General features: G+C 54.7%; 1 protein-coding gene across 1 annotated transcript; it reads left to right on the forward strand.

The window, feature by feature from the left end:
- Positions 1–924: 924 nt before the first annotated feature.
- TACR2 (tachykinin receptor 2) lies at positions 925–13,520 on the forward strand (the record flags this gene model as incomplete). Its single annotated transcript, XM_080822713.1, has 5 exons — positions 925–1,316; positions 5,612–5,806; positions 9,488–9,641; positions 10,858–11,054; positions 13,304–13,520. 5 exons carry the CDS (start codon positions 925–927, stop codon positions 13,518–13,520), a joined length of 1,155 nt encoding a protein of 384 aa, XP_080678839.1.
- Positions 13,521–14,039: the final 519 nt, after the last annotated feature.

The following is a 14,039-nucleotide window of genomic DNA, read 5'->3' on the forward strand; positions in this document are numbered from 1 at the left end:
GCTTGCCCGGAGTCACGCAGGGAGTCTCAGCCCCAGCCTGGCTCCCAACATGTGCTCCTGATCACTTTCTAGATGCAGCCCCCGGCCTGGGCTGGCCGAGTGTGTAAACACGCACCCCCACACCCCAGGACGGTGCCTCCCTGCCAGCCCCCACCCCTGCCGTCCCCTCTTTCCCCTGGGTCTCTCCCTGCTCTGGCACCCAGTCCTAAATCTTTTCTCGAGAGTCAAGGCTGGGCCATCCAAGCAGGGGGTGGGACGAGGGGCGGGAGCTAGAGCTGAACCCCTGCCAAGGCCCTCGGCACCTCCGCACCAGGGAGAGCAGCAGGGAAGGCCGTGTCTCCGAGGGCTGGCAGTTAGCAGAATGGTGAGCATGTCCCAGACCGCAGGCCAGCCTGCTCCCCAAAGCCTGGAGCAAAGCCCGCTGCACTGTTGACCCGTGGAATCCAAAGGCTGCCGCCGTGTGCTCATCTGATCCACAACGTTTCCAGAATGGAGGGGCCTGGGTTGGAGTCCTGGTTTGTCACCCACTTACTGAGTGAGCTGGGCTGGGAACATCCCCTCTTGGAATCTGTCCTTCGTTTCTGCAGGAAAGTGGTTGATTGATGATTGACAAGGATGTTCCCTACTCTGAAACTGTGTCTTGGATTCTAGATTTCCATGGGATGTCTGAGAAGTCCGGCCAGGACATGGGAGTCTGAAGGGTGAATGGCTCTGGACCTGATGCTCTGCTCAGCCCAGCTCATCTTCACTTGAGGCTTGGGAGTGACCCCTATCTCCCCGAGTGCCTGGCTTTGCACCAACTCCTCTCTCCCCCACATACTCCCGCAGCCAAGAGGATTTCTCTTCCGTAGCACATCCGGGCAGGGCACCAGGGCCCAGGAGGAGCAAGGAAGCAGGCCACTTGTCCCAGACCCAGAGGCAGCCATGGGGGCCCATGTCATTGTGACTGACGCCAACATCTCGTCTAGCCTTGAGAACAACACCACGGGCGTCACAGCCTTCTCCATGCCCAGCTGGCAGCTGGCACTGTGGGCCACCGCCTACCTGGCCCTGGTGTTGGTGGCTGTGACGGGCAATGCCACAGTCATCTGGATCATCCTGGCCCATCAGAGAATGCGCACAGTCACCAATTACTTCATTGTCAACCTGGCCCTGGCTGACCTATGCATGGCCACCTTCAACGCCCCCTTTAATTTCGTCTACGCCAGCCACAACATCTGGTACTTTGGCCGTGCCTTCTGCTACTTCCAGAACCTCTTCCCCATCATGGCTATGTTCGTCAGCATCTACTCCATGACCGCTATCGCCGCTGACAGGCAAGAGGGGGCCGTGGGGGAGCTGGGTGAAAGGGTCTCACTTGGTTGGGGCTCAGACAGGGCTGATGACGTGCCTGCAGTCACACAGCAAGTTAAGGGAAGAGTTCAGGGAATTGCCTCCCAGCCACACTGTGATCCAAGAGGATGCCTCTGGAAGACGGGAGACTGTGGAACAAAGGCAGGCAAAGCTAAGGTTAGACATAAGAAGAACCTAGTACTGGACGGTTGTTTGAGGCCATAGGGAGAGAGCGGCTGTGTTTAGGGACCTTCTGGAATGTTCTTCTCTGGAGCTGATCTTTTTTTTGGTGTCTTTCATTACAAGGAAATTGTTTATATTGATTTCCTATTCCTAGGTAGATGATATGGGGGAATTGAATATTACATACAGTTACCGTATAATTATAATGGGTCCAGTTTTCTCCTGATGCTGTTCTCAGGGGGCTGAGGGATCCGTGGACCATGTACAGTCCTTCTGGAGCTGGCTGGGGCCGGCAGGGCACAGTTTGGACTCAGAAGGGGACTGTTTGACCCTGTGGGAGTCTGGATGAGACTGACAGCAAATGAACAGGGACACAGAAAGACACCAGGTGCGTGTAGGAGATGGGACGGGCCTGGGACCCTCAGAGACACAGACCCCTTGTCAGGATGGTTTGAGGCAGCATCAGCCCCACTGTCCCCCATTATCCCCCCTAGTTTCCATCCCCCCCCCCACATGTGGCCCTACAACACATAATGGCTGGCTTCTCTGCCCTGGGCTGTTTTTCTATGGAGTTTTCCTAAATTGGAGAAATGGATTTCTATCAATTAAAAATGAAAAGAGAAGTGTGAAAACTGTTTGTGTGGGCCACACTTCTGTGTTTGTAACTGGGACAACTGAGGATCAAGACAAGTAGGATTGCCAGCAAGTCGGGCACAGGGCCAGGGGCCCAGAACCCAAAGCTCTCTGTTCTCAGTAAAGGCACGCCCCTCACCCGACCTCAACCCCTCGCCCCACCAGCAGCACCTCAGTCCCCCTGGACATTTCTGCAAGTCCACTAATATTTCCTTTTCATTCACTTGACAAATACTGGAGTGTTCCCTCTGTTTCAGGCACTGGGGGATATATACCGGTGGGAAAAATAGTCCTGGAAATCAGGCCTCGTGGAACTTCCATTTTAAAGGGGTGTGTGGGGCAGTGGGGGGCATACGGACTGGAGAGGGTGGGATGGGAGCCAGGAAACCAGGCAGGAGGCTGCTGGGTAATCATCCAGACGAGAGAGGACGGTGTTCAGAGATCGGGGTGGCAAGAGTGAGAACGCATCCGTTCATTTCTTCATTCCCACGTTCCATGCCCACTGTGTACAGATCCTGTTCTGGGCATTGGGGAAATGAACAGATAAAGACACCTGCCTGGTAAGGATTTAAACAATAAGTGCATGAAGAAATGGTACGTTGTATTTTGAGGTCATGAGTGCTGTGGGAAGATATCAGGGAAGGGCAAGGGGCCCCGAGAGGCCAGGCTGGGTGTTGGACTGGGGGCAGGCCGTAGGGCCAGACGGGGTGTGGAATTGGCCCTTCTATGGGGTAGGTTTGGAGCAAAGATGGAAGGAGGAGGGGAGAGAGAGAGTGAGCCTCATTAGCTGTGGGGAAAGAACATTCCAGGGGGCGGGCACGGCAGCAACAAAGGTCCATGGCAGGATCGTGCCCAGTGTGCATGAGGAGTGCCAAGGAGGTCTATCCTCAAAGAGACAGCGTGGAAAAGCTCAGGGCGCACGGACTCAGTGCTCCTCTTGTGCCCCAAACACCAGGATGTGAACTGCCCTGTGCAGGGCAAGGACATCCGATTGTCCTGGCCTCGTCTCAAGGTTTGGATCAATCCCAGAGAGGAAGGCCCAGGCGTCATCCAGGACGAAAGTCACTTCTGGTGGATTTAAAGGGAATAAATACATGGGACTAACCATGCGTTCACACCCTAATCCCCACCAGTCTGCAAGCCTTTCTCAAACATCTCGCTGCCCTTCCACACCAACCGCAGGTGCACAAATGACTGTCTGCCCACTTTACAGAAGAGGAAAGAGAAGCTCGAGAGGGCTCAGGTAGTTTGTTTAAGATTCTACTGTTGGAATGTAGCTTAGCCAGGATTCAGATTTAGATCAGTATGAATCCAAAGTCCCAGACCTGCCCCTGCACCAGCAGGGTAAGAAGAAAAGCTCTCCTCCTTCCCATCCCACCTCCTAGAACAACGAGGGAGCCCAAGCCCCAAGTTGACCCACTAGTCACCTGCCTTACCTGTGGGGAGGGGGCCACTGAGGAAAATGGCCTCTCCTCTTGCCCTGCTGAGACCCTCAGCCAGGGTCCAGGGCTGCCGAGGTCTGGAGCTGGCCCCAAGCCCAGCCACAGTAGTGGGAGAAGGTCAGTGTCTCGGGGAGAAGGTCAACGTCTCGGGGAGAAGGTCAACAATCATCTAGCCCAGACGCGCCTTACCCATGACCACGAACTGTGCACACAAATCCCAGGGGTTGAGAGCTTCTCTGGGAGTTAAAAATCACCATTATAAACAGAGGCAGCACACCACATTTTGCTGGGACCCCAGCAGTGCCTGGGACAATGTCACCAGAAGAAATCAGAGCTACCTCTGCTGTGCAGAAATTTCCAAGTATTGCCAACAACCATCACTACTTAAAAATTACCATGGGTTCCAGACCTCCTGCTAGATCTTGTTGTTTAGTGGGTTGATAAAGAAGTGTGCATTTTGCTATGCCCCAAATCTATTTTATATATATGTAAAGATTCTATTTATTTGAGAAACAGAGAGAGAGAGTGAGGAAAGGAGAGGGAGAGAGAATCTGAAGCAGACTCCGCACTGAGCGCAGAGCCCAACACGGGTCTTGATCTCACGACCCTGAGATCATGAACTGAGCCAGGAGTCAGATGCTTAACTGACTGAGCCACCCAGGCACCCTTATTTCATGTTTGGATAACTGTATTTTAAGCTAGCTGGTTGTCTCTCTAATCTCGTGTAATTTATTCCTGTAAAAACCGTAATCTGTGGAGGGCCCATGGGCCTTATTGGATGGCCAACAGGTCCATGACACAAAGAGAGCCCCAACCTAACCCCAAAGCCTCCCTCTTCCGAGGCGGTGACTAAAGCCGTATGGGGGCACAGGTGGTGTCCTGGGTCGTTGATGGATAGAGCTCTTCGGGTCCTTTGACCTGGGAAGCAGGCGGCTACCCCAGCTCTCCATCCCTGGTTGGGGTCCCGACCCATGAGGCCTCAGCCCCACGAGACTACAGGACATTCCTACAGTGGCTTCAGAGGTCCTGGGGGCGGAGGCAAGCCACGCAACTCAGTTCAGAGCCAGTGCTGCCTCTTCCAATCTCGTTCTTCCTCTTCTCCAAGTCTCAGTCTCCTGGTGCAAGAAAGGGAGAGACCACCCCTTGCCTGAGATTCTCGGCCACCAGGCAGCAGGGTGCCATACAGCAGCCCAGATCCCTGCAGGTTCCCCCGGAGAGAGGCAGGGGCTGAGGAGACAAACTGCTTCTGGCCGACTTCTTGGAAGAGGTGGCCTTTCACTTGGACTTTAATGAATCCAGAATGGAAGGAGAAATTCCAGGCTGAGGGGGAAGAAATGCCACTCCTCCCCCCAAAGGTCCCACAGGCAGGGCTATTCCCTAACCAGAGAGAGCCAAGGAAGGTGCTGGAAGCAATGACAGGGGGCTGGAAAGTGCATTGGCCATGTGCAGAGGGCCTTGAATGCTGAGTTTGAAGGTTTGGACCTGCTCTGTCTAATATGTAACTAGAGCAATATGTGCCTATTTACATTTAAATTAATGAACATTTAAAACTCAGTTCTTCAGTTTTATTAGTCACGCTTCTAGGGTTCATAGCCACGTGTGGTTAGTGGCTTCTGCACAGGACCGGGCATACAGAGAGCATGTCCACCACCATAGAAAGCCGGGCGGTGCTGGTTTGGGCTTTGTCCAGGAGACTGTTCGCTTCTGCTGAGGTCTCTGAGCACAAGCAGGGCTGGCATAGGGCCAAGCAGCTCAGCCAGGCTGAACTTCAGACAAATGTCCTGAGAGGACTTCCAGCATGGCCACACCACTCTCTCATGTCAGAGGGAGGCAGTGAGGTGGACCAGGGCTGGGGTTTCGGGCACTAGGGCTGTGGGACAGTCACCAGCCTGGGTAGCTCTCTGCAAGTCCCCAGCAGCGGTGGGGGGTGGAGGGGAGTGGGGCTACAGAGTCGTGGAGAAGGGGATGGGGATTGCTTTGATGGGAGGACGCCCATAGCTCACACAGCCCTCTGCTCATAGGTATGTGGCCATTGTCCACCCCTTCCAGCCACGGCTCTCGGCCCTGGGCACCAGAGCGGTGATCGCCGGCATCTGGCTCCTGGCCCTGGCCCTCGCCTTCCCCCAGTGCTTCTACTCCACCATCCTCATGGACCGGGGCGCCACCAAGTGTGTCGTGGTCTGGCCAGAGGACAACGGCAGCAAGACGCTCCTTTTGTAAGGCCTGGGGGGTGGGGAGCATGAGTGTGTGTGTGTTTGTGTGTGTACACGTCTGTGTGCATGTGTGTGTGCAGGTGCATAGGCTTGAGAACATACGTGCTTTTGCATATGCACTTGAGGGTGCACGTGCGTTTTTGAGGGTGTTTGGGATTATGTGAGTCCATATGTACACCAAGTGACACTTAGCCCTTCCTGAGAGTCAGGCTTTACACACACGAAGCCGATCAATTCTCCTAACACTATGCGGCACGCAGATCTTATGATTCCCATTTTTCAGATGAGTAAAACGAAGCATTAGAAACCAAGTAATATGCCCACGGTCCCACAGCTGGAAGGTGGTGCTGCGAGGGCTTCAGTCTGGGCAGAGCCATTTTAGGCCCCTGCCCCACTTCTGTGCCACCCTGCCACTCAGATAGGGACAGGGACGTCCTTAGGTGAGGGTATGCATATGGCGCTACTGAGCGGCCAGGATGCACCCACGTGTGTGTGTGCGCGTGTGTGAGAGAGGGTCCAGAAGCATGTCCGTGGAAGTGGGTGTGCTCACAGGTGTGTGGAAATGTGTGTAGGGGGTGTGTTTGTGGGAGGGCACTGTACATGCTCGGGCCACAGAGGGTCACCGTATTGAGGCGGAAAGAAAGGGCAGGTGTTTTCTGGAAGCTGCCTGGTGCCTGTCTCCCGCTGAGGACCAGGCAGAAGAACTCAGACCTGGGCTGGCCACCAAGCGACCCTGGGTAAGTCCTTTCCTCTCTGAGCCTCGGTTTGCTACATTCTGGCTTCCGGATGCCCAGGCGCGTGGCTAGGTCGATTAGCAGAGGGTGAAGAATTGGTTGAGGTCTGGGAGGCAGTCGTTGGGAGTCCTGCTCTGTCTCCTGCTGGCTGGAGGACCCTTCGTAGTCACTTTGCGACCCCCCCACCCCTTACGTGGGGATTCCTAAGAGCACTCGCTGGGGGCTGCTGCGAGCAGGCGAGAGCCAGGCCGCTGAGCCGTTAGCACCGCGCCTGGCCCGGAACGGGCACCCAGTATGCGGTAGTTTAAGCAGGGGACAAATGAGAGCGAACCTGGAGGTGGCCGATTTCGCCCAACAGAGGCCCAGCCGCCAGAGGCCGGAGGATGTGCCCCTGCGGGCGCCATGCGGCCAGGTCACCGCAACAACACAGGCCCCGCCCCCAGCCCCGCCTCCTTGAACACCCCTCCCCCAACGTCCCCCTCACAGCCACCCGCCGATACCGGCTCCGTCTGCCCCGAGCACCGGCCAGAAGAGGGCCTTGCTGTGTGGCCTTCAGTGCTACGGAAGAAGCCGGAGAAGCCCGTTTCTGGGGACTGATGAGTTTCGAGGGCGGGCCCTGCCAGGTCTCTGCCCTCTCTCTGCACCCCACCCTGCTCCGAAGGTCTAGTCGCTCCAAGGCTAGTGGCCTTGTAGGGAAGGCTCGGGGAGGGGTGGAGAGCAGAGTATTTTGTGGCTGACCGCTGGGGGGCAGTGTTTCTCCACCTTAATACAGGCTTTTCTCGGTGAGAGGGGGATCGGTAATAACGCTGGGGACCCCGCACCAGTTCTGCGGGAATGGTGAGTTCCAACCCTGATTCAGGCACCAAGGGAAAACAGGAGGGCAGACGTTGAGCTAGGAAGGCAATACGTTGGTGTTACCTTGAATTCTGCGAGGGTATGGGGAAAGCCTGGTTTTAGGTGTGTGAATGTGTTATTTGTTTTTCTTGGAGGCACTTCTGAGATTTAGATGGGGGGCTGCATCCTCACAGGCTCCCATCCTGGGTGTGCAGGCATCTGATGAAATTACAAATGCCCTGTCCAGGAAAACGCACATAGACCCCCCAAAATCAAAATACAAAAAGCCCAGGCTCTGAGAGGAGGCAGTCCTGATTTGTGGCAGACCCCAGATGATCCCCAGGACTCCTTGGTGCTCATTTCTGCGTAGGAACCTGGCCCAGAGTGAATTTCTGTCCTGAACAGTGTCCCAAGGAAAGAATGTCACTCATACTTGGAAAGGATCTTAGTGATTACCTCCTCGTTTTGCAAATGGGGAAACTGAGACCGAGGGACAGGTCAGACTTGCCTGAGGTCACACTTTTTTTTTTTAAATAAAGATTTTTATTTATTTGACAGAGAGATAGAGGGGGGTGGAGAGAGAAAGCACAAGCAGTGAGAGCTATAGGCAGGAGAGAAGCACCCTCTCCACTGAGCGAGAAGCCCAGTGGGGTCTGTATCCCAGGACCCAGAGATCATGATCGGAGCCAAAGGCTGCCGCTTAACCAACTGAGTCACCCGGGCACACCCTGAAGTCACACTTTGAAGTGAGAGCCTGAACAAGAACTCAGTTCTGACTTCACAGAGCTGGCCTTCAGTGGTAGGGAAATCCTTTGAGTGTTGATTAAATCTCTGGAGGTGTTTCATATGTCACAGACACTCTGCACCTCTCTGAGCCTCAGTTCCCCACTCCGGACACTGAGGCAGGTGGCCCTGCTGATCCTCAAGGTCTATCTAGCTCAGACACTCTGTGACCTTACAATGAAGGTAAAGTGAGGGAGGTCTGGCATTCACTGCCCTTCCCTGCCCTTACCTGCTCCACAGCCAGACTAGATGAGGATCTGGACATCTAGGAGCACCCCTGCCCACAAGCCTTTTGTAATTAGCATACATGCCCAAAGAGCAAGCAAACAGAATTCTCAACCCAGGCTTTAAGGAAGGCATTTGCTGGAGCCCCCTGCTCCCCTCCCTCTGAGTGGCAGCTCCTCTGGAAAAGGGGCCCAGCAAGTCTGGCACACTGATCATGGGGCCTTGGGAACACTTCAGCCCTCCTAGAAAAAGGCCATGTGACAGGGCCGCAGGTCTCAGGCCCATTCACAAGGTGTCCCCGCTGCAGCATTTCTCAGAAACCCGAATGGGCAGCACACATCTCCTTTATACTGTCTTTCCAAAAGGAAACGAAACTGCTCCACACAGCCCAAGGTGTCCTCCGCAGGGACTAGATGAATGACTGTCAGTGTGATCTGGGCCACTTGCTCTGAGGTGGTGTGAGAGAAAGCCTGCAGACGTGAGCTGTGTTCCCAACCAAATGCTGATGGGCAGGAAGAGAGGACCCATATCCTGTACCTCGTGGTACTCTTGCCCCTGGCCTGTTCCCTGATAAGGATATCGGCGGGGAAGGGAACTGTATCAGCTCCAGAAAATCTACCTGTCCAGGCAGACGCAGCTATCTATATATTGCATATAGAGTCTATCTAATGCATATGTACATAGATCCATACACACATATGACTTGGGAAGAAAATATTCCAAATTGTTAAGATTGGTGAGAAGGGAATTAGTAATTTTACTTCCTCCTTTGTGTTTAATGGCATTTTAAATGTTAAACAAATGTACTATTTGGTTAATTTTTTCATTCCTATTTATTTCCCTTTTCGGTAGTATTTGTCTATCACCTGGAGGATCACACAGATAAAGCCGGTGTCCCTTTTGCAGCAGGCGAAGCCCTCTTTGGGCATATATGCTAGCCAGTGTTGCCCACCCCCCTTTATGTTAAATCAAGGCCTTGGGAGGTGGCCCTGTGTGGCCGGCCAGGGTTGGCTCAGGGGCGCGCTCGGGGACAGGGAAACTGAGTGCTGGCGGATGCCGAAGTCGCTCCCTGGCCGCCTCGTGCCCAGGCCCTTGCCTTTCCCTCCAGGTACCACCTCACGGTGATCGTCCTCATCTATGTGCTGCCTCTCGTGGTTATGCTCCTCGCCTACAGTGTCATCGGCCTCAAGCTCTGGAGACGCGAGGTTCCCAGGCACCAAATGCACGGCGCCGGCCTGCGCCACCTGCGGGCCAAGAGAAAGGTGCACGCCGGGGGCGGGGCTCGGCGGGGGGGCGGGGTCAGTCCGGGGCCCGCCTCAGGGCACCGCCCGTCCGGGCTCGGAGCCCGCCCCTATGGCAGTGCCGTTGAGGACAGGATCCACCCCACTTCTCCCAGTGCCAAGCCCCCGCCAGAGCCTGAGTTAGTTCTTCCCAGGAGGACACACTTTGGCCCTTGGCCAAATGCGAAATTGGAGGAACTCCCCCAGAATGTTTTGAGAATCCTAAAGCCCCACAGAATTGCAGGTACTCTCAAGAATCTTAGAATGATTGAATCTCAAAATCTTAGACATGTTGCGTAATTGGAATGTTGAATTTAAGAAGCCCCACGGAACTCCGGGAGGCTTCCGTATAGAATCACAAGAGAATTCTCAAATGCTGGAATGCACACCTCCCATCCGTGGAGTCCAGCTGCACGCAGTCTGCCTTCGATTTCCAACCCAAGTGCCAGTGTCCTCCCTCCTGCCGGCCATTGGGGCCCTCCAAGGGTCTCGATAGAGCATTCTATGATTCAGACCTCCTCTACTCTCTTCTCGGGGAAGCTTATCTTTGCCGTGCCCTTCCTGTTAGGAGTCCAGGGGAGGTAATGGTTAATCTCAAGTATGAGGTTCCCGTCTTGGCTTCACGTCTGCTACTGGGCATTTTTCATAAGGCAATTCAGGGAAGTAGGCAGACATGGGACACCATCTGAGTGTCCCTCTTCATGATGAGCTGGTCTCCACTTGCCATCACCGACTTGCCCTCCATTCGTCATGGAGTACTGGGCCATGCTCCAGAGGGCCTGCAGAGACCAGGCTTGAGAGGGGAAAGGTCAGGGAGCTGGCTCCTGGGCAGAGCCTGGGATGCCCGACTAGAAGGGCTATGACAGACAGAGGGAGGGGCACCTGAGAACCATAGCTGGCATAGGGGATCCCCCAAGGATTGGATTAGGAGCTCACCCACTCTGCAGGGAGGGGAGCTGCTCTGAGGGGTCTAGGACACCAGCTAGATGAGGCGGCCCCAAGCTGGGCTTTAAGGAGTAAGGATGTGAAAGAAAGAACAGCAGTGCGGGCAGAGGTGTAGGGCCCAGGGGTCAAGACCGTGAATGCTCCAGGAGACCGAGGGCTTCCCAGGGATGAGGGGCGTCCTGCCGCCACTCTTGGAGGTTGGAGGGGGTGCTGCTTCCAGGCTGAGGTGTGACCTGAGCCTCTCCCGGCCCAGTTCGTGAAGACCATGGTGCTGGTGGTGGTGACGTTTGCTATCTGCTGGCTTCCCTACCACTTCTACTTCATCCTGGGCAGCTTCCAAGAGGACATCTACTACCACAAGTTCATCCAGCAGGTGTACCTGGCACTCTTCTGGCTGGCCATGAGCTCCACCATGTACAATCCCATCATTTACTGTTGCCTCAACCACAGGTGAGCCCTCATCCCAGCCCTCCTCTCCTCGGTCCTCAGGGACCCAGGGCCTGGCCCCAGCTGGGCTCCCTGGCACAGTGTGAGCCTGTGCCCTCCACCCCCGCATGGGGTTGCTGTCCTCATACTGAGCCCACAGCACAATCCTCACTCCCGTCGGGGCCCAGCTCAAGCCCCCTCCACCTCCCCAAAGCCTTGTCCTGTTGCCCAGGCCACAGTAATCACCATCCATCTGCTCCTGCCCTCTCTTCAGGGCCTACATCTGGGGCCAGGAGAAGAGAGAAGGGAGGGACAGAGAGATGGAGGGAGGAGCAGGGTCAAAGAGAGGCCATAGGACAGACAGGGAGAAAGGAATGAGCCTGGTAAAGGGGGGGCGGGACTTCCTCTGTCCTGACATATCCAAGAGCTTTCCACAATGAGACGTTTCCTTGAGCCAGGTGACCTGCACCAGCCCCAGCAGTATGAAGCACTCACTGGGGGGGCTCTGGGCCAAGACTGGTGAGGGAGCAGGTTGCTCCCTGGGGAGATCAGAGGGCATTTCCTGCTGCCAGGGGGATTTCTGGGACAGCTGAGGAGTGTGACCTTGGCAGAGACCGTCAGGGAAGAAGGAACCAAGCTGTCACTCCTCAGACATACCTGGTTGTCCCAGCCCCATACTTCTGGAGAATCAGCATTCCCCCAGAGGGGCTGGCATTTGCTCTGGGGCACCTGGAGAGGTGGAAGCCTTCAGGAAACCCAAAGGGGGGTCAGGTTAGAGGAGATGAGAGGTGGACACAGTCCTGGTCTCTACAAGACAGCCATGTGGATAAGGTTGACCGTGGGCCTCTGTGTTCAAGCCTTTGATCACCCGCCCGCCCATATGTCCAGGCCACTCATGATGCTGTTAGGATCTTTGTTGCCCAGACATTCCAGCCACCTGGGCCAGGCCAGGAGGAAGTGAGAGAATTGTGATTTTTGGTGGTTTTTTTTTGTGTTTAATGGGTGCTAGAACCTTCCATCGTCTCCTGAGAGGTAAGAAGAAGATGATAGGAGGAAGGGAGGTGTTATCCTTTTTTACAGTTGAGGAAACTGAGCCCCAGAAAGGAACACTCCTAAACTCATACGGCAAGCAGTGGAACCAGGATTCCATGGATCTCCAAGGCCTGTAACCTCGACCCCACATCACGCCTTTCTGTTGATGTAGTTTCTAGGAGAACTTGGACCCAGGAACTGGCAATCCCTGTCTGTGCATAGGCTCTCTCCCATTACCCAGTGACACAGTCCCTGAGTGTCTGAGCAAGTCCCCAGCCTCTAGACATTTGTGAAATAATTCCAGAATCCACCAAGTGGATGAACCACATAGTGCATTAGGCATAAGTTCTACAGAAAAAAAGGAACACCAGAGCTGGGGATGGGAGGACAGGAGGTGCTGGGGGGTGGAGGGGGTACAGGGGGAGCACTTTTATAGCATGGCCAGGGTTGGTCTTCTTGAGGATTCTTTTGAGCACAGATGAGGATTGAGTGGGCCCTGCAGCTGTGTGGGGAAAGGTATCCAGCAGAGGGGACAGCAGAGGCCATGAAGCACCCACAAGAGAGGCATTTGTTGGGCCGCACCATGGAATCTTGTAGAGCTGCAAGGTGAGGAACCAAAGTCAGGGCTGCTCTTCTGAAACAGGCAACCTCTGTCCCCTGGGAACAGTCAAGTGGCTGTCACCCAGGGTCCCATTGATCTCTGCTCCTCTCTGACAAGCCAGTGTTGTTTCTCCCAGGCCATTTCCTCCACTGCCATCTGCCTCCCCTTCTAATTTACCTTTAGTCCAGCCATGGGGAGAGCTACTTTTTAAGCAAATATACCAAAATGTAGTCGTTCCCTGTGCATGATTTCCCTCAAAGCAGCCCCTTTGGGAGAGCATCCTTACTCTGCCCAACACGGCCAAAGCCCAAACTTCTTGAGCCTCTAGAATACTCCTTTAGAAGCCAAGGAACAAGTCAAACAAGAAAATCTGTTATTTCTTTAAGTTGTATTTGGTTTCTTTCTGTCTGTGATAACAAACGGTCTAATTAGGCTTAATCACCCGCTTCACTCACTAGATTTAGCTCCAGATTCTTTCTGGGCGTTTCCAAAACTCAAATCCACTCAGGAACAGTGAACAATGACAGACAGGGGTGAGAGGACGACTTCCCTCTGGAGGGGAGATCGGCTCCTGGAGGTGGGGGGAGTTCCCAGACTGTCCCCCTCACCCCTCTGCTCAAGGTGACCCCCTGTCTCCTAGGTTTCGCTCTGGATTCCGGCTTGCTTTCCGCTGCTGCCCGTGGGTCACACCAATTGAGGAGGATAAGATTGAGCTGACCCATACTCCATCCCTTTCTATGAGGGCCAACCGGTGTCACACTAAAGAGACTTTTTTCATGACTGGGGATACTGCCCCCTCTCAGGCTACCAATGGGCAGGCCAGGGGTCCCCAAGATGGGGTACCTACTGAACCCTGAAGGCTTGTCCCTGGCACCCTTGGAGAAGTAGCCAGTGGAGAGGTCCAGATCTGAAAGTCTGACCCATGCTCCAGCCTCCAGTACATCAGCGGAAAAACAAGATGGGGCCAGGAGCGCGGCAAGTAGATGAGAACTCTAAGAGGGCCCAGCCCCCTCTCTGATGGGGCTTCCTATCAGCCAGTGACAGTCCAGGAAGACAGTGTGAGCGAACAGTTATCTAATCCAGGAGTCACAAGCTCAGATGCCTTCCTGGGGCATACAACTCAAGGAGTGACTTCCAGCGCTGGGGTAACAGGGACCGGTGCGAAGTGGAGGGCATTTGCATCTAAAGGGGACAGCAGCTGACCAGCTCTGGACAAAGGTTGTCATGAGGTAACGGGCACCTACTGTTGCCAGATCTTCCGGATCCTTCCAAACACACCAGAAATCCAAATCCGTGAGACTTCCAGATTTGTTACATTTGGCTCACATTTGTATAACTCTTGGTTAAACCAAACACCGCTGTGGACAGCACCCAGC

The sequence above is a fragment of the Martes martes genome (assembly GCF_963455335.1).
Source record: "Martes martes genome assembly, chromosome: 14".
NCBI classification, from domain to species: Eukaryota; Metazoa; Chordata; class Mammalia; order Carnivora; family Mustelidae; genus Martes; species Martes martes.